At 47.4% G+C, this 20,536-nt stretch overlaps 1 protein-coding gene across 3 annotated transcripts in view; it reads right to left on the minus strand.

The window, feature by feature from the left end:
- Window positions 1-574: 574 nt before the first annotated feature.
- The window catches only part of LOC140900003 (trypsin-3), a 32,279-nt gene continuing 12,317 nt past the window's right edge, over window positions 575-20,536 (minus strand). The window contains exons 2-5 of one of the 3 annotated variants that reach the window (XM_073316453.1): window positions 8,476-8,635; window positions 6,885-7,026; window positions 2,383-2,595; window positions 575-851 (exon numbers count right to left, since the gene is read on the minus strand). In XM_073316453.1, the coding sequence (XP_073172554.1) occupies window positions 699-851; window positions 2,383-2,595; window positions 6,885-7,026; window positions 8,476-8,635 (668 nt within the window). In that variant the 3' untranslated portion in view covers window positions 575-698. Of the gene's footprint in view, window positions 852-2,382; window positions 2,650-6,884; window positions 7,027-8,475; window positions 8,636-20,536 lie in introns of all 3 variants that reach the window. The other 2 variants (XM_073316452.2, XM_073316451.1) reach the window with 2 other exon arrangements.

Here is a 20,536-nt window from a genome sequence, read left to right on the forward strand (position 1 = left end):
GCTTTAGATCAGGCCCATTGTGATGTTCTGACACAAAGGTTCAAAGGAAAAACCCTCCTGGCAGCAGCTTTAGTCATTCAGTACCTGAGCCAGGTCTTCATAATGCGCCCTACAGGGGAGAGAATACACTAGTAATTAATCATGGCCAAGTTCCGGGCATAGCCAGCTGGTGAGGACAGCAAATCACTCAGCTAATATTTAAAAGGGAAGTGACTTTGAGCTTATTTTGATACTAGGAACATTTTGTGCTCAGAGATGGATCCTTCCCCCACTCCTGGATGTTTGATCTATTCAGTGGTTTTTACTGCACATTGCTTTTCTTTTTCTTTCCTTCTCTCTGGTGGCTTTTAATGAAGTTAAAATTGGTTCTATTAATCCTTTGCCTGCGATTCCTTCTGGTTTTTAAGTAACTTTCAGCCCCCGCATGTTTTCAGAATCCTAAACCTGTGGAGTTATTCTATTTCCATCAAAGGCAGAAATCAGTGTACCTGACGCAGAATTTGAGAGGTATATATACTTCTTGCAAGAGAGTGCTTTTTAAAAAACACCATCTCCCTTCTCCCCCAAGGTGACTTTCAGACGGTCCCAGGAGGGCTACATTTGAAGGAGCTTCTTGTTTCTTTTTCATCACAAGTTTATTTGCTCAAAGCTGGAAACGGGCAGTGGAAGGTGCACGTTGCGAGGACATGGAGCCGCCACTATTCGCGCCTAAAGATGGTTTTGTAAATCCATTTCTGAAAGTTGGCTACTGCGGTGTAAACACCTGGGTACCTGGGACGAGCGCAGCTGTTCCCCCAGGACACAATCCCGAACACTCGGCCCTCGCACACCAGTGGCCCGCCAGAGTCCCCCTAGAAAAGAAGCAGCCACAATAAAGGTTTTGGTTTTCTAAAATGGTTTGGGGGGGACCCTTCCATCATTGTAATAAACACCTTTCCTGTCTAGGAATGGGAGGACCAAGAACACTCTGGGGCAGAGTCTCCGTAGCCCTACACCCTAGGTAGGCATTTCACCAGTGCAAAGTAGGTATAAAATGCTGCTCACTCAGAATAGTAACAGCCTTCTTTGCACTGGTGAAAGGTGCATGGCAATGAGGAATCAGGCTCCTAGATTACATTCCATATATTTCTGGACCTGAGTCCCAGAAGGACTTAGGCAGCCTGGAGGGAATTCAGAGATGGAGGGGGCGACTTATGAGACCACAGTCTCTGCTCGTGTAAATGGGCTCTATGCCATTGATGTCAGAGCTTTGCCTATTTACACCAGCAAAGAATTTGGCCCCATAAATGTAACTTAACACATTTCCCACCCTGTCCTGACAGTCCCGTTCAATGGAAATTGCACCTGACCCTTTCCCGGGGCAGCACCCCTGCCCAACCGATGGAACAGTTTTCTTACAGGACGCTAGAAAGACCCATCAAAACTGGCACGGTCCTGCCCTCTGAGAGACAATGCTGGAATCCCAGAGAGATTTAGTCCAGCCCTTGGGGACATTCTGCACCATTGTGCCTTCCTATGTGTGATGCAGTAGCATCACGCAATGACCTGGTTTCACAACACAAGAACATGACCTCATGCCGCACTGGCGACGTGATGACTAGGTCCTGCCAGACAAATGATTAAAAAAGAGGTAATGCATTTTGGAAGGGACACCTTCGGCCCCATTGTGCTTTCTTGATATTGTCTTACCCAGGAAGAGGGGGGGAAAGAAGCTAGTGCATTTCTAGCTTGCCATTCTGTTCTTCTTGCTATAAAAATAGATCGGCCTTCTCCACCCACCCTCTGTGCTTCAATTCCGGGCGTGAATCATCTCCAGTTAGGAGGTGTGTGATCAAGGCTTTAACTCTATAGGAACTTGAGGACAAGGCAGCGCGGAGGACAGCTGCCTGCCGTGTCTCTGTGCAAGCATTTTACTCCAGACCCTCTCTCATCACGCTGCCCACTGGCTGCAGTAATGGTGGTCAAGATTTTCAAAAAGGGACTCGTGGTTTTGGGTGCCCCATGTGGTCCCCTGAGAAGACCCTGATTTTTGTCCCAGAAAGTGCATCCTCAGGAAACCAGGTCCTTTTAAAGGTGTACTGGGCACCCAAAATTTGAGAGCCCCCAAACTCACTCGTCACTGTTGACTTGTGTCTTCCAAGTCTGTTTAGAAAAGTACTAGTTTCCTATCAGATGTGAAGGAAGCAGGAGATGCTTGTTAACGGATGGATTCTTTTTAATGGGACCCAGCGGGTCTAAAGACCCATCTGACACTGAGTGCCTAGCAGTTCAGGATGGTTCTCTGCAGCTTGGGCATAGCTGGCTTGCTAGAGGACGCGCTCTCTCCGGAGGAGAGGTTTGAACTTGCAGCTTCCTCTGCAGAATTAAGGAGGGCAGCTGTACCTGGCAGGCATCTTTGCCCCCTGTGTTGAACCCGGCACAGATCATGTTCTTGGTGATGTGTCCCGCATAGGAGGCTGTGCTGTTACACTTCCCAGAAGAGATGATAGGCAGGCGCAGGCTGCGAAGGGTGTCTGAAGTCGTCCCGCCCACGGGAGTGGTGTAACCCCAGCCAGAGACTTGGCAGAAGCGGCCCTCCCTCACGACCGCTCCTTGCTGGGGAAGTGGCACAACGGAAACAAAAGCATTATGCACCAGTGGCCTGTTCAGCTGTTTGGAGACACCAAGGGGAGAGTCATTACTGACTGGAAAGAAACAGAGGCGGGAACAGGTGATCATGGGCATAGGGCCTTGTGTACGGTGACAGGCGAACCTCATGCAACTCACAGCTCGGGTTCCATTCATGTTTGGGATGCTTCCCTGAACCAGCCAGGCTGCATCAGCTGCAAAATCGAATCCAGATCCAGGGTTTTGGTTTGGCCCATCATGGAAATGGGACCTGGCTGCAAAACTTGGATCTGGATTCAGTTTCCAATCTTTTCCTCAAAGCCATGGGGTGTTTGGATCCACTGTTTTGGTCTAAGACTTCACCCTTATGGAAAGCCCTATAGAATGAAAAAGGCAATGAGAATTTTTCTATAAGATTCTTTGAATCCTCCAATAGAATCTAGAAGAGAATTATGTCCTGGCTATAGAATTCTATAGGATGGGTCAAAATACCTATAGAAAGGATCTCATTCTCTATGAAATTATCATGGTTTTAGGACTAATTTCTATAGGAGCCTATTTATTATATTTCTACAGGACCCTCTTGGTTTCATCTCTAGTAAATTCTGTAGGCTTCCCACAAAGGTGGTGTGCAGCAGCTGTAAAAATTGTATTCGCCACTCCTCAACTTTAGATCTGTTGGATTGTTCAGGCCCTTTCTGTTAGCAAAACAGAGATGCACAGGGAAGAGTACTGAATTAACATTTTCAAACCCTCAGAAAGGTTTGGTTTGCGTTTTGGGTAAAGGTGGAGGTAATAAATTTATAGAGTTTAAGGCCACAAGGAACCATTAGATCATCTATTATGATCTCTTGTATATCGCAGGCCATTACATTTCACCCAGTTACCCCTGTATTGAGCCCAGTAACTTGTGTTTGGCTAAAGCATCTTCCAGAAAGGCAGCCAGCTGGGCACTGAAGACATCAAAACCTGAATGGAGAATCCATTACTTCTCTTGGCTGTTTGTTTCAATGATTAATCATCCCCAGTGTTAAAAATGTGGGCCTTAGTTCCAATTTGAATTTGTCTGGCTTCAGCTTTGGCCATTGGTTCTTTTTCTGCCTTTCTCTGCTGGATTAAAAATCATTTTAATACTGGTATTTTCTCCCCATGAAGATACTTATATACTGTAATCAAGCCATCGCTCGATTTCTGATACACTAAACACACCGATCCCTTTAAGTCTCTCACTGTAAGGCATTTTTTTCCAGCCCTCAAATCATTATTGTGGCTGTTTTACTCCACCCTCTCCAGTTTTTCAACATCCTTTTTAAAATGTGGACACCAGAACTGGGTGCTATATTCCAGTATTGCTCTCACTAATGTAAATGTAAATTCCCCTCCCTCCTTCTACTCCGTATTCCTGGGGTTATGCATCCGAGGATGGCATTGGCCCTTTTTGTCACAGCATCACACTGGGAGATCATGTTGAGCTGCTTGTCCACTGTGACCCACCCCTGGGCTGTCTCTTTGAGCACTATAGGAGCAGACGACAGTATCATTTGCTATTATATTGGGATGATAATATAGTTTCTAGAGCTTTGAGCATGATTTATCAATGTGTGCTGTACATGTACTCTCTGCAGCAGGGCCATGCGCCGAGAGCAGAAACGAAGGGCTATGTTCATTTGCACACACTCCCCGTTGCTAACGGCAGGAGTCTGCAATCTCGGTTTTCAGTCTCTCTGAATGGTTCATCCTGGTGCTTTGGAAATATTTGATTTTAGGGAAATAAGAGCCAGGCTACCAGGGGCTCTTAGGAGAGAACTGAACTGCATCACTGTGTTCCAGCAGCCTCTGAGCTGCTGCTGCTTCAGTCACGAGAAACCCCCTCCAGCTCTGCACTGCACATTCCCTCGCGGGGAATCTAGCAGACTCAGTGCCTGGAGCCTTAGACAGCATCACTTTAATGATTATTTAAACTCGAGTCCATTCTTATTAATACACAATGCACTTTGAAAACCTATTTGAATATATGAATGCTGTTTAAGTGAAAACAATACCGGCTTAGCCTGAAATGTTAATTTGTTAAAGGCAATCCTCCCTGGGAATTTCATTTAGCTCCCCTTTCGGTTTCCTTCCCTGGCTTGGACTTTTCACGGCTTCCTTTTGAAGCTACTGGATTAGTAAAGGGACAGGCAATCTTAATGAGTCCCTGTTATGTCAGGTAACAGAGGCTCCTTTGGCTTACAGAATATTTTGAACAGCAAATGCTCTTTCAGTAAGGGATTGCCACCTGGGAAAAAATCTCAGGAGAAACCATTCTGCAAGCACCTAGCATTTGCCTAGAAGACTAGATCTAGTGAATTTGCAGGGTGTGCTCTGCATGGGGATTTGGTGGGATTTCTTTCAGTGTCTGGGCTTGGATTCCCTCATGTCCCCCATGGACTGACTTACATTGATCAGCTCTTGGTTTTTATAATACAGCATCTGTTGTAGTGTGTTCAGTCATTTTGTCCCTGCCTTTAAATGATTCATGAACGCTGCTCCAACTCCTCCTGAGCAAACGCTGAACCTCATTGTCCCACGAATGCTTAGTGAGCTTATAAAGACCGGGTTCCAAAACCAAAATACAAGTGAAAAGATCACACAGGATGTGTATAGGCAATAGTGACGCGTGCCCATTCACCCACTCACATGAATGCTTCTGCTGTGTGGGTGTACAGAACTAGAAGCGGGCATGATTATATTCTGCACCTGCACTTGCAAATTCAGTGTGCATTACCGTGCATTGCTGTTTAAACCTGTGGCACAAACAGAAAGGCTTTGGGGCTAAACTGGCTCTCACCCATGAGGATACTCTGCAGAATCCTTTTAGATTGTTTTTTGCAGGGATGGGAGGGCAGGTTGGCCCTGATACTGCGTATAAGCCACTCCATATCCTTTAGGGACGCTTGTCCACTCAGCCTGCTCAATTCCTTACCAAGGAGTGGTAGGAAACAACTGACAATGACAGAGAGCCCGGAACTCAGGAAGTGTATCTCCAGCCTAGGTACTAATCAGTGCCTAGATACCACAGAGGTTGGTACTCTTCACTAAGGTAAATAGGCCCACAGAGTGAAAGAGACCCTGTGAGATCTGAAATGTACAATGATCAGTAACTAATCATAATACCTAGCACTTATATAGGAGGTAAGTATCACTTTACAGATGGGGAAACTGAGGCACAGAGCAGGGAAGTGACTTGCCCAAGGGCATGCAGCAGAGCCAGGAACAGAACCCAGTTCTCCTGAGTCCCAGTGCTGTGCGTGCTCCCCAGGGGCATATTGACTTCCTGGGTAGAAAAGCATCAGAAAGCAACAATCGCATAGAAGAATGCACACCCCTCCTCTGACAAATTGTCCCCTCTCCAGCTGGTTTGCAGGTAGCTGGTGCTAGAGCCTCACAGTTGGGGGAGCTGGGAAGAGCAGGCACGTGTGTCCTGATTACTAGTTACTGGCCTTACTGATCATACATTGCGTGTCTTTTGGAACTCAGAGCCCCCTCCCTCACAGGGAGTAATAGCCCTACTTGTGTCAAGGAGGAGTAAGGCAGTGTTCATGGGGAGGAGGGGCAGTGCAGTCTAGACCTCTGGGATCGCTACCCTGGAGCTGGACAGCATCTGCAGTAGCAATGGGATAGGTAGGGCTGGGAAGGCCATTCCACTCCAGTCTCCTATTTCCAATGGCTAGTAACGTTGTCAACAACATGCTTTTTGTGGGGGACACTTGGCAGGGATCGGTTAGTTTGTTTTATTTATTTCCAGGTTTGAGAGAAGGGAGATGAAGGTGCTCAGCACCTCCAGTGATCAGACCCTACGTTTATATCAGAAGTAGTGCAGATGGGGCGACGGGCCTTGTACTCCAATTTGGGTTCTTGTCCTGGCTCTGCTGCTGGCCTGCTGAGTGACTTTGGGTGAGTCACATCGCTCTGTGCCTCAGTTTCCCCATCTGTAAAAACGGGGTGATGATTCCTCTCTCCTTGTGTAAAGTGCTTTGAGATCTACAGATACAAGGTGCATGTACGAGCTAGGTATTTGTTTTTATTAGGGGTCATTGGTGGTTTGTTCCTCTTCACCTTGACCTCCTGCACATTGCCACCATCCCTGCCTTTATTTCCCCTACCCCAAATGCTTCGTGTCTGAATACGTGCTCATTGGAGCACATGTACTTTGCTGTAAAAAGCCAAAACGATCTGTAGTGACCCCCTCCCTCTCCAACAGCTGTCCTCCCTTTCGTGGTCTGGTGAAAGCTTGTTACCTTAATCAGCATGATGTCCGCATTTTTGGAAGTGGAGCTGTAGTCCGGATGAACCACCATCCGAGAGGGCCGGAAGATCTGCTCTGTGCCTTCAAAAGTGGAGAGAGAATATTCCCCAGCTACAATCATCATCTGGTTAATTCTGTTGGGAGACAGCAGAGAGCCTAGTCACCGGTGCATCAGTGCTGGGGAAAAATATCTCTGCCCAGGTCTGATGTAAAATACAGTCCCTCAGAGGACTCAAAATATTTCACAAGGCTTGTAGCACTCACAGAACTAGCCATGTGAGATCTTGTGCACCTTTTGTTTGAATTCACATGGAGTCAACACTGAAGTGATGGAGGGACGTGTGTGTGTTTGCCTAGTGCGTAGATCTGGCTGTATGACTGCTTGGAGGTACACGTGACTGTGGGGGCGGGCAGCTCTGTGGTGAGGTGCGTAACAAATAGCATCATTTCCATTTTGCAGATGAGTAAAAGAAAAAACGAAGTGAGATGTAATGACAGGGATTCAGAGGGAGAGCTGGGAATCCAGGCCTCTGCTCTGCTCACTAGAGAATCCTCCTTCCCAACATCTGTGTTGGAATTCCACAGTCCAATGTTTCTCCAGAGAGAGGATAATGAGCTTGTCCAAAGCATCAATATTATGAAATGTCGCTTACTAGGAATGGGCAAACTGGTTGGGGTAAAAGAAAAACTGACAGAAATTGTGCCCCGAACTTTGGCTGCACCAGCAATGAGATGGGAAAAATTCTGGTGAGCTGCCTTTTGCTGCAGCTCTTTTCACATCCTAGCTGCTGCTCCTGTGATGACCCCCCCGCCGGAAGTAATGCCAAGTCCCCCAAAGAAGGCTTTTCTTTCTGACCTTACTTCTTAAACACAACCAGGAAATCCTTGCAATTCTAGGACCCCAATTCAGCTATTCAGCAAAGCACATGTTTAACTTTAAGCATGCATTTAAGATTTAATGGGGCCCCGAGACACAAGGTAGATTGGCACTGGCTCAAGGTCACATGAGAGGTCTGGAGCTGAGCTGGAATTGACCTTAATAGAACGTAAGCACGTGTTCAAAACACCTTGCTGAATTGGGGCCCTAGTGAGACAGCCTGGAAAAGTTTCTTGCCCTCATTGGTCAGACCCAACAGGCTCAGATAGTTAAGAGAAGCAGCCAGACTGTTGGGTCCTTAATATGAACCAAACCTTCCCACCTTTGAAAAGTCATCCCTCCTTACAGCTCACCAGTCTGTGGGTGTAGGAGCTATAGGCATGTGAGCTGGTGGGGTCTGTGTGGAGATATGTACCAGATCCAGGGCCCAGCTTTCAACCTGAGCACTTAAACTTAGGCACCAAAATCCCTATATAGACACCGAAATGGGAACTTAGGCACCCAAGTTTGAAAACTGAGCTGGGAGCGTGTGTAACTATGTACAGGAGTCCATGGAGCTGTGATGTTTGATGGGAGTCCAGCACTCTAGCAAACCTCTATACTCCGCTGTGAGGGGTGGCTGGTCTCTTGTCTGATTCCCAGATGTCTGGCTGTGCGCTCTGAAGGCTGATGTTAAGTGGCCCCTGATTCTCCTGGCATTCCTTACTCAGTTTTGCAGTGAGCAGCCGTCAGGACCCAGCTTCGGCTGACCAGCGACCCACCACAGAAATGGAAGCCTGTCTTCCTCTTCAGGGACACCAGGTACTTGGAGGAATGTGGTGCCACTATGTAACCCCCGATGATGCGCTGGAGGCTGTTCTGGCCACCTGCAGAGCAAAGGCAAAACTGTCAGGAGGAGACAACTGGCCACCCCAGCTGCTGTGTCATGCATGAACTGTGGCTACCATTCTGAAACGTCTCACCCCAGATCCCAGTATCACTGCATGCCGCTGGGCAGATCCAAGTGTCATTTGATGTAGGCTGCTGGCCAGGCCTTATTTTGAGGGAATAGGAGCTCTGAAACCAAATAACCTTCCAGGACCTTTGAATTTTAATCATGACCCCATGAGTTGCTGTGACAGCTCAGGCCCTGTGAGGACCATCTAGGGGGAGATAAATGGGACTACAGAAGACGCTGTCTTCTGTAGAAGACCAAAGAGGCACTTTAAATCACAGACAAGATGCCAACTCCCTCCCTGTAGGCTCATGTAGCTTCCATTAGCATCCGTAGGAGTTAGACATCGGCGCCAAGGGGATGGATAGACCCCTCAGGAGGGATTCTGATTGATCTACCGCTCTATTATCGTCCTCTCGCTGACATTAGCGAGACAAGAGTCCATCTATTATTCACGCAGCTACAGGCCTTGATTTCTCCACAGGCGACAGAGCAATGATAAATATCCAACCTCATTGGTTTTTAATCGGAATTTTAATCAATCTGAACCCAGTTTAATGCTCACCAGAGTGAGGGGCTAATCGTACTAACCTGCCTGAGGCCTAGTGCAGGCAGGCCCCAGGCGTCTATCCCACTGTAGCAGCGTGGCTACCCTGCTCCTAAAATAGAAGGGGTTAAAAGCAGCCCGGGAGAGGGCTGTGGCTGGGGATGGCTGACTGGGGAAGCAGCCGCAGCTGGGCCATGCCCCAGTCAGGCCCCAGCTGGCCTGTATAAGAAGGCTGTGAGCCAGGGGCCCCAGGAGTCTCTCTCCAGGCTGGGAGAGAGCAGGGCTTGGCTGCCTGCCTGCCTGACAGGGTACTGAGGGGCACCAGGTGGGTGTAAAGGAGCGGACTCTCCCCTGTGGCCCCTCCTGCTGGGGAAGGAGCAGGCTGAGCGGGGCTCTCCAGGATGGCAACTCCGCAGGCTGTAAGGCCCGGTCCAAGGCCCGTAGAGGCAGAGGAAGGCAACAGGCCCGAACCCCCTTGCCTATGATGAGTGGCCTTTACGCTGCCGTCTGCCCCAGGGAGCGGGGGCTTGGTGATCGCTGGCCGTAGCCCAGGCTGAGGCAAGGTGGGGATAGTGGGTTGGGGGTCCCCCAGGAAGGGGAGACCCAGAGGCAGAGTGTGGGGGTGCTGTCAGGGGGCAGAACCTAGAGAAAGGGGCACTGGGGTCCGTGAGGGACACGGGGGCCAGAGCTGTGCGGATCACTGGCCTGCAGAGGGCACTCCAGGCTGGAAAGGGCTAATTCCCCAATGACCAGCAGGAGGGGCCACAGGGGTGAGTCCGCTCCTTTACACCCACCTGGTGCCCCAGCTCTGATCTGACTCGTTATCCCAGTCTCCAGCATGGCTCTCCTATGCACATCCGTTATGGCCTGGCGCTACCCCTGCTCTTCCAGTCCTGGGCCTCGCTCTCGGTCAGGGACTGTGAACTGGTTGTCTCATGTGAACAAACGGGCTCTGGGATAAGTCCGTCAAACTCAGGTCTGATCTCGAGCAAACAAATGGATTGGTGCCAAAAGGAGAATGCCGGAGCACTAATCTAGTCACCTCCAAGCTAGATGAATCATTTGCATCTTGTTAGATGCTGAGTTTCATGGCACAGAGCAACGTTTCTTGTAACATGTCTGCTCTGTTCCTCTAATGAGCAGCCATTAGGCTGTTGTCTTTTAAGGACAGGTAACAAAGTAAGGGCTTTGACCTGCTGTGTATGCAGAGCACCGGTAAACTATTGAAACAGATCTTTAATGGCCCACAGCTGGGCAGATTGTTACCAGTACCAGTGAAAATTTGGGAACAGTATGGTTAACGCACAATCATTTATTTGAGAAAGAATCACACAAGCAGTAAAGGTTATATAATACACATCTTCCTAACAAGCCTCAATTCCCGAAGTATAAACCCTCAGTAATTATGCTGGCCTTACACAGTATCTTAATTGGCAAACAAAGTAGGTATAGCTACCGGTCCTAGATGGAGACTTCTTCTCTTCTCTTCTTCTCCCCTCTCAGATACTGGGTCTGTCAAATGTCCCTCGAAGCAGGGTCTTTCCTGGTTACCCGAAGGCCTTCTGTCTTACAGCATCACAGACCTCTTCAGATGTTGATTGGAGAACTAGCTAACTAATTTACTTTGCTTAGCATTTATACCTTTTGTTCTCAAAGGAGTCACATGTCCCAAAAATATGCCACGTGGGTGTTTTATTACTGGTTTTCTCTAATTAGTATTTTAGAAGGGGGCTACAAAACTGGCACAGACCAAAGCTCAATCAACATTTACCCTCCCATCAGTCATTCACTTGAGCTCCTATTGCTGTGTCCTCCAAAAGGGGTTATTTCGATCTGGGTCAACCTGTACCAAGCTCACCGATGGCATGTTTTTGTGTTTTCTTTACTTTGTGGGCTGGTCGATCAGCTGACGTGTTTCAAAGGCTAGGTCTACACTACCGCAGTAAGTCGATCTATGCTATGCAACTCCAGCTACGTGAGTTGACGCTGGAGTTGACGTACCTTAGGTTGAGTTACCGCAGGGTCTACACCGCGGGGGGTTGATGGAAGAAAATCTCCTGTCAACTTACCTTACTCTTCTCGTTTGGGGTAGAGTACAGGGATCAACTGGAGAGAGATCTGCAGTCGATTTGGTGGGTCTTTACTAGACCTGCTAAATCGACCACTGGTGGATCGATCTCAGAACATCAATCCCTGATGAAGTGTAGACCTGCCCAAAATCTCATGTTGAGACATATGCACAGATGGAGCCTCAATTATCCATTCAAGTGCAATTTCAGCACACTCAGTAAATTTCCATACCAACTGTCTGATGCTAAGAGAATCCTGCTCCCAGAATCCTCTAGCCAATTCAGACATCCCAAGCCACACCAAATTCATGCTTACCACATTATTCATACCAATCACAACAATTCATAATAATTTGGCACCACCCCAACATAAAGTGCACTGGCTTTATACATCAATAAATAGGGTGCTGTGTTGTCAGAGTTATCGACACACTAGCTTCACTGGGTTAGTGATTGTCCAGTAACTGTCATGCTCCGCTAGAACATCGGTGACCTACAGATGAATCTAAGTGATGGAGACACTGACAAGGCCGTTCAGCTCGGTTGCATCACTGAAGTTGTGACTCTTTTGAACAGGATGGACAATCATGAGCAATGACAATAGAGACCTCTGTTGAGGCAATGGTACCAACACGGACTGGATGCTAAAAGGTGACCCCATCAAAGCCAATGTGCTCTAGTAGGTCAGTGTAGTGCCTGCCACATGAAAGTGATGGAGGAACAAATCACCGTGCTTGGTCTGCTCAGTCCAGTGTCTACCCGAATGACCTACTGAGAAATGACCGCCCCCGAAAGAAGCTGGTACACTTAGTGGGCTGAGTGTAGATTCAGAGCCCTGGTGGCTGGGGCAGAGGCTGAAGAAGTTGCTGAAGCTCTGATCTAACCTGGGACACTGGGAAGAACTGGCCCAGAAGGTGGTGTGAAGAATCTTCTGTTTAATGACTAATTTACCTAACCTTTTCAAAGAGGTAGCAGCATCCTCACTTTTACTTGGCCCCTTGTCAAAGAACACCAAGACTTGGCTACATAACAATAATGTAATAATTATTTGAAGCCTCCTTTGATTTAGGATGCAAGTTGGTCACCTGTGTAAGTGCCAAGGCAAATATGCAGTTAGGGGTCTGTGAGAAGAACCCATTATTTTGGGTGCTCTGAGGCAAGATTCTGAGGTCTCTATTTGGGTTTACACTTAGGGCTTCTTACTGCAAAGTGCCAAGTGTTTCTGGAAAGTGCTGAGTGCCCAAAACTCCCAATAAAGTCAATGGGAGCTGAAGGCTCTCAGAAGCCATCAACTCATGCTGAGACCAGGTTTTAGTCCTTACTCTGGAAACTTCCTTCTGAAGTCCATAAGAGTTTGTCCTGGGTAAGGACTCAGGTTTTGGCCCTTTCCTAACATCCCAAAATTCCTCCCAAGAATCCCCTGAGCTGAGGCATTGCCCTGAGTTTCTTCCAGTGGTGCAGTCCATTTCCAGGGCATCTGATAGGCAGATACCTGCTTTCGTGGCATTATGTCCAGAGAACAATGAAGTGTGTTTGATTTGTGTGAATACTCTTCCTGTCGCATTACACCGTTCTTCCAAAAAGTCTCCCTGTAGGTGGCCTCTTTGTCTAGAACAATTTTGCTCAATTGTGGCATAATTTAGGAAGCAAACTTGCCTTGCTAATCGTTTTACTAAACAGATACTGAATGATAAACACTTTGGGCATGTTTCCTCCTTTTTACTTTGTACAGCTCCTTTCAGAGAATCTCCAAACGTATTAAAATAATCAATTAAGCCTCACAATGCCCTCAAAAATATTATCCCTCTTTTACAGCTGGGTAGGCTGAGAGGTTGAGCGAACAGTGTGAGGACAAATGGTATTTCTATGGCAGAGCTAGAAATATAACCTAGGAATCCTGACGTTCCGTCCACTGCTCTAACTACTAGACATCGTTCTCCTCTCAATATCTGCAAATGATCCATGCTGGAATCTCACAGTACAATGTCTTGTTTCTCTGGAGACTTAATGAACTTGCCTTGATGTTGACAGTGGGCCAGTTTCACCTGAAATGTTGGTCCACTGAAGATACACTGGGTCTAATTGACCCTTGGTGTATCTATATAGATAGACAGATAATAACACACATAAGTAAATTTCCAGGTTTTCTATCAATCTGATGGTTTAAACAAATAACGTTATTAGTCCTGTAACAAAACAAAACAAAACAAATAAACAACCTGTGAAGAATGCTGAAGGTGAATCAGATAAAAATGAAACCTGGGAACAAAATATGGGACATCTTAGAGAGGGGGAAAAATCAGGGTAGATTTCTGGATATGCAGAGATGTAAACTGTAACAGGGACTCAGGTGTAATTCGCCAGGAAGAGTATTTACACAAATCCAACACACTTCTCTATGTTACAGATGCACATTCAGCAATCTAAAGACAGTAGGGTTTCCAGACATGAAAGGCCATCTAAAGCTAGATATGCATATGAAATACTCACCGATCAAAGAAAATAACTGCAGGAACAGCAGAAGGCTCAGTGCCAGATAATTCATCTCAGAATCAATGTAAGATCTTACAAGCACCTGCCAAAGGTAGCTTCAGCTCTTAGCTGCTGAAGGGAGAGAGAGACCCAAAGAAAGTTCACTTCATACCTAGATATCCTGGTTCCTCTTTCAGTTCCCATGACAACGTGAATCCCAAAGAGAACAATCAATTATTCATGGAGGCACTTCAGGACACTGGTGTCTGATTGACTAGAGTTAACCTTGTGTTCTCATCTTCCTCCCCTCAGCATCTAGCTGAAAGGGCCATAGCCTTTACTGCTCACAAACGCTGAATGGAGCTTCTTGGGTTTCCTGGCAGTGAAGTGACACTAATTCCAACAAACCATCCCTTGGCAGACAGGGAAGGCATTTCTTGAAGGGTCTCCATCTCCTGCTTCCCTTCAGGTGGCACTGCAAATTAAAGCAGAGATCCACTCATCTGAGTTGTCAGAGCTGGAGCAGTAGCAGCCCAGAAGCGATGCGGACAAGCTGCTCATCAGTGCTGGGCAAAATGCTTTTGATAAAGCCTGAAACAGGGTCAAACGTGCCTTGTTTGGGAAATTCGTGGCAAACTCAGGCCTGGATTCACCATTGCCCTGCAGCTTGTGGTGTCATCATTTACACCAGCAGAAGAGAGTGCACACCTGATGATGTTTGACCCCTGCCTTTGCACTGGTACAAATGACTGCATGTGGAGTAGGCTATGGGGAATCAGGCCACCAGAGGGGCAAGGGGCTCGCTGGGGGCAATGAACCTCTCAGGTGGATCATGGGCCCAGTATGGAGCAACCCATTCCCCTGGTTTTACCAGGTGTAATGTTCTCTATGAATTTTGGGGTCCTGTTAGTTCCTCCATGTTGGTGTAGATTTACCTCCACAGGCGAGAGCATTATTCCAGCTGCTAGGCGTTAGTCCATTAAACCCCCAACTGTGAGCAAACTTCTGCCTTCAGTTTCATCCAGGAAACCCCACAGAAGGAAAAGGACGTGCATGAGGCAGAATGCAGCTCACTATGTTGAATAAATCAATCAATCCTAGAGCCATGCAAATAGCTATGATTGTGGGTGTGAAACGTATGCAGGAGAAAGTGACATATTGAACCTGGCTTCAGCTGCAGTATCTAGGACGGTGTTTGTATGGCCCTCACCCCCATAGAATCGGAGTGAATCCAGGCTGTGTGCTGGCTACGGCTGGGAGAAATATTCAGTGAGACCGTTTTGCGGGGGGTTTTCAGTGACACTTGCATGTGGTAATGATGATGCCCCAGATCTGGGGAAAATAAAAAGAGCTGATTCCATTCTGCAGGTGGATGGTGACTTATTAGCACCAAGCAAAAAAAATGCAGGCGTTAAGACAATATACACCAAGACATTACTCAAATTCCCTGGAACCCATACAGATAGCTCAGCCTTTTGTTTTACGTAGCAGTAATACAAGGATCCTAAGGGCCTGCCTCCTGTATGACACTGGCTCCATGTCTAGTTGGCAGCCGGTATCAAGTGGAGTGCCCCAAGGGTCGGTCCTCGGGCCGGTTTTGTTCCATATCTTCATAAATGATCTGGAGGATGGTGTGGATTGCACCCTCAGCAAGTTTGCAGATGATGCTAAACTGGGAGGAGAGGTAGATACGCTGGAGGGTAGGGATAGGATACAGAGGGACCTAGACAAATTAGAGGATTGGGCCAAAAGAAATCTGATGAGGTTCAACAAGGACAAGTGTACCAAGTGCACTTAGGATAGAAGACTCCCATGCACCGCTACAGACTAGGGACTGAATGGCTCGGCAGCAGTTCTGCAGAAAAGGACCTAGGGGTTACAGCGGACGAGAAGCTGGATATGAGTCAACAGTGTGCCCTTGTTGCCAAGAAGGCCAATGGCATTTTGGGATGTATAAGTAGGGGCATTGCCAGCAGATCGAGGGACGTGATCGTTCCCCTCTATTCGACATTGATGAGGCCTCATCTGGAGTACTGTGTCCAGTTTTGGGCCCCACACTACAAGAAGGATGTGGAAAAATTGGAAAGAGTCCAGCGGAGGGCAACAAAAATTATTAGGGGACTGGAGCACATGACTTATGAGGAGACGCTGAGGGAACTGGGATTGTTTAGTCTGCGGAAGAGAAGAATGAGGGGGGATTTGATAGCTGGTTTCAACTACCTGAAAGGGGGTTCCAAAGAGGATGGATCTAGACTGTTCTCAGTGGTAGCTGATGACAAAACAAGGAGTAATGGTCTCAAGTTGCAGTGGGGGAGGTTTAGGTTGGATATTAGGAAAAACTTTTTCACTAGGAGGGTGGTGAAACACTGGAATGTGTTACATAGGGAGGTGGTGGAATCTCCTTCCTTAGAAGTTTTTAAGGTCAGGCTTGACAAAGCCCTGGCTGGGATGATTTAGTTGGGGATTGGTCCTGCTTTGAGCAGGGGGTTGGACTAGATGACCTCCTGAGGTCCCTTCCAACCCTGATAGTCTATGATTCTATGATTGGCTTAAGCATGTTAGCATGAGTGAACCATAGGCCTGTGACCCTTTGTTAGATAAAACAGCCCCAAAGTTACCCTAGATTTGGGGTAATCGCTTGCTTAAGACAGGAGTTGGTACATAACAAGACTAGCCAGCCACAGGACTTTTGAACTGATACTAGGCTTGGATAGTTTTGCTTTAGCAACCGTTGACGTGTATGGTAATGAGCTAAAAGGCATTAATATGTTAACCTGTAGGATAAAGGCATCCCAATATTATGAGGGTGAGGAAGTTAGATATGGACATGGGAGGCTGGGTATCTGAATGAGTATTCATGATAGTCCTCAGGCTCTGTAACAGACCAGGCCACCATGTAAGCAGGTGGTGAGCTATCCTCATCGACCCTTCAGTTCTTCATTGTCATCATCTACCACCAACCTTCGGGCATTTGGGTCTGGACCGCTGGACTCATTTGGCATGCCAGGGATGGGGCTGGTCCTTTGTCTCTCACCACCAGATCCCCAAGGAAGGTTGTGAGTATATGAGCACATGTAAGGAATGATACCAAAGATACTGCTGCTATTTGTTTATGTGGTTTGCAGCTTTCTTGTTTTTACTGGTCATGTTACTAAAAGTGGCTAAGGCTTTGCTTAGCCCTCAGTGTGACATGCTTTGCCATGCACCCTGGGTTCCAACAAGATATTGAACTGGTTAGTTTTAATTCTGTTGTATCTGATTCTGGTCCTAGAGTCCTATTAAATTACTATTCATTGGCAACCAATACAATTATAGAATCAGGCTACATCACACACAAAAGGACAACCATCTGTTTCCACTGGCACCCACCAGGGACTTCCAGAAACTAACACCTGTCTTCTCCCATCTCAGCGCAACTCCACTTCTGCAATTGCCTACAGGTCTTTTATAGACTCTCCCGCATCAGCAGCAGGTTCTGTACCTCCCACAGGGCCACCCTTCCTTCTGGCCCATGTATTATCCTACATGATGGCTGTGAGACAGTCACTTCCCCCTTAAACAAATTTGTGCTCTGGAAAGCATGGGGCTGAGCTGTCTGTATTTAGGTCAGCCAGAGATACTCTTCGGGGGCCTTCCTTTGAGCTGAGGAAATGTCTGCAGAGTTGCTCCAATTTTGCAATGTATGAAAGTGGTCTGATGAATTTTTGAGTAGACAGTTTCTCTTTTTTCACTATGTGGATGTTAGGGATCACTAGACAGAACGAATCTATGCACACACGTGCAACTACACATAAATACATGTGCATAGCCATGGATCCTGGAGCGTGGCCCAATACAAAGAGCACAAGTCAGGGGTGAGTGAGTGAAGGTGTCTTATTGCACTCTTTTGATCTCTGTGATGCTCTGTGCAGGGCTGGTCTCTCAGTACCATGTCAGGGCAGCCCGAGGGTTGCTCTAATTTATGTCAGGCTGCGGTGGACACAGAGAGCTGAAAAGAGAGCCCCGGACCAACAGGAAGTAGAGAGATTCTGGCATCATGCACTTTCCTCCAGCCACACCAGCAGCAGGGAAGATGACTCTCCTGTGGCTGGTTAAATTGACTTAATGATCAGAGGGCTCCAGCTCTGTGACACAAAGCAGCTGTGCTGAAGCAGAGGATCTGGACAATATACACAACTACTAGGACCCAGAGAAATGCTCACCATGGTCCACTCAGTCTTATAACACGTGTGTGGCTGTGGAATAAAGATCGGTATCAGGGGATACTTATTGCCAGAGTCAGGCTGCTGGATTTAGGGGAGGGCGTAGTAGGCTCTGGTTGAGCTCCATCATAGGATTCTTCCTTTGAGTTGGAGCTAAGGGGGTGCTTGCTCAGGCCACCCCAGGCCCTTGAAGAATCAGAATCATAAAAATATAGGGCTGGAAGAGACCTCAAGAAGTCATCAAGTCCAGCCCCCTGCATTGAGGCAAGACCAAGTAAACCTAGAACATCCCTGACAGGTGTTTGTCCAACCTGTTCTTAACCTCCAGTGATGGGGATTCCACAACCTCCATTGGAAGCTTATTCCATAGCTTAATTATCCTTATAGTTAGAAAGATTTTCTTAATATCTAACCTAAATCTCACTTGCGGCAAGCAAAGCCCGTTACTTCTTGCCCTTCCTTCAGTGGACATGGGGAACAATTGATCATTGTCCTTTTTGTAACAGCCCTTCACGAATTTGAAGACTGTTATCAAGTCTCCGCCTCAATCTTCTTTTCTCAAGACTAAACATGCCCAGTTTTTAACCTTTCCTCATCAGTCAGGTTTTCTAAACCCTTTATCATTTTTATTGCTCCCCTTTGGACTCTTTCCAGTTTGTCTACGTCTTTTCTAAAGTGTGGTGCTCACAAACTGGACACAGCATTCTAGCTCGGGCCTTACCAGTGCTGAGTATAGCGGGATAATTGCCTCCAGTGTCTTTCATACGACACTCCTGTGAATACACCCCACAATGGCATTAGCCTTTTTCTCAACTGCATCACACTCTCGACACTCGTTCCATTTTTCATCCACTGTAACCCCAGATCCTTTTCAGCACGACTGTCGCTTAGCCAGTTCTTCCCCATTTTGTAGCTGTGCATTTGATTTTTCCTTCCTAAGTGAAGTGCTTATCTTCATTTAATTTCATGTTGTTGATTTCAGACCAAGTCTCTGATTTTTCAAGGTCATTTTGAATTCTAATCCTGTCCTCCAAAGGGATTGCAAACCCTTCCCAGCTTGGTGTCCTCTGCAAATTTTCTCAGCATGCTCTCCACTCCATTATCCAAACCATTAATGAAAAGATAGAATAACAGACTCAGCCTTTTCAACAGCAGCCACTTAACTTGAAAAAGGGGAGAGGGACAGAGGTACCTAGGATAAAATGGAAGGCGAAAACCCACAAGCATTACCAAGACAGCTGAGCCACTATCCAGTGGGGTTTGTGATCCCTTCGAAAAAGGGAAGGGGACTAGGAGGCAAGCCTGTGAGAAAACAGCAGCTTTCTACCTTAGTGGCTCCAAGGCAACAGACATCAAAACCAAGAAGCAAAATGATCAGATTCAACCTTGAGAGTGCCCGTGCTTTACTATTCCCCTCACTGCAAGCTGTACTGAAATGCTAAAAAGTCCTGACAAGCAGCCCCCAGCCCCTCCCAGCTCTGTGTGTCTCTGGCTTCAGTTTAATTTAGAAAAAGCTTTTTTATGGCTCTACATTTAAAAAAAAAAAAAATCTCAAAGTCACTCAATCAATAATCCTCTCCTTGGCTAAATAAACATGGGGATACCAGTTAGCAGGAGAACCCTGGGTTGTTCAGAGGCCCCTCGTTACAACAGGGGCGATCGATACAAGAGGCACGTAAGTAGTCGCTCCTTTTTATTATTCATACTGGCATTGATTGGCGAGGAGAAAGATGGAATAATTCCCTGGGCAGCGTAGCCCCTCTCACAGGCTGTGCCCGTGACGCACTGCTGAGTGTGAGTTACCGGTCCCCTCTCTGTGCCCAATCCATACAGGATGAGTCCACGGCAGCCCAGCTAGGGAACCTGAGATTTTCAGTTCAAGCTGTAGCAGCTTATGCTTTTAAATCCAGAGGTCCCCAATTCAATTTCTGGTGCGTCAGCCAAGATAGCAGAGGTTACACACCCTTGTCAAATATTTCATGTTCCCATAAGGGATGGAGGAAGCCATTCAAATCAAACCAGAATCCACCCAAAACTTGGACCACAGCAGCTGATATCCAGCAATGTCGGGAATCTCACAAAAGAGAGACTGTTCCCAGGAGTTTCCCAGCCCGGCCTGTTAGCCAAGGGTATGTCTGGAGAAACGTCCTCACAGTGGCATCTTCATCTGAACCACTGGCGGTAGTTGGAGGCTCAGTCATGGCTCATTCGGGGAGGCAGAGGGGGGAGTGAGTGGCCCGAGCAGAAGTTGGGCCCAAAGCTGCAGTGCACTTTTCAGTCCCTGGTTTGTAATTTCTGATCCCACAGGAGCAGCTCCGTGCGAGCTCAGCCAGGGCTTGGGGGAAGTGGAGGCTCCTGCCTGTCGGTCACGAGGCAATGGCATTTTCACTGTGGCTTAGTCCTGACCCGAGGCGAGTCTCTGGAGCTGATGCCGTAGACGCTACGTTCTCCCCTGGGTAACGCCAGTCAGGAGTACGCACGGTGTTTTGAATGCACCGGGTGAGTTGCTTATGCATTTCCCTGGATGAGAGGGTGCTCAGGGC

Source organism: Lepidochelys kempii, chromosome 18 (assembly GCF_965140285.1).
Source record: "Lepidochelys kempii isolate rLepKem1 chromosome 18, rLepKem1.hap1, whole genome shotgun sequence".
NCBI classification, from domain to species: domain Eukaryota; kingdom Metazoa; phylum Chordata; order Testudines; family Cheloniidae; genus Lepidochelys; species Lepidochelys kempii.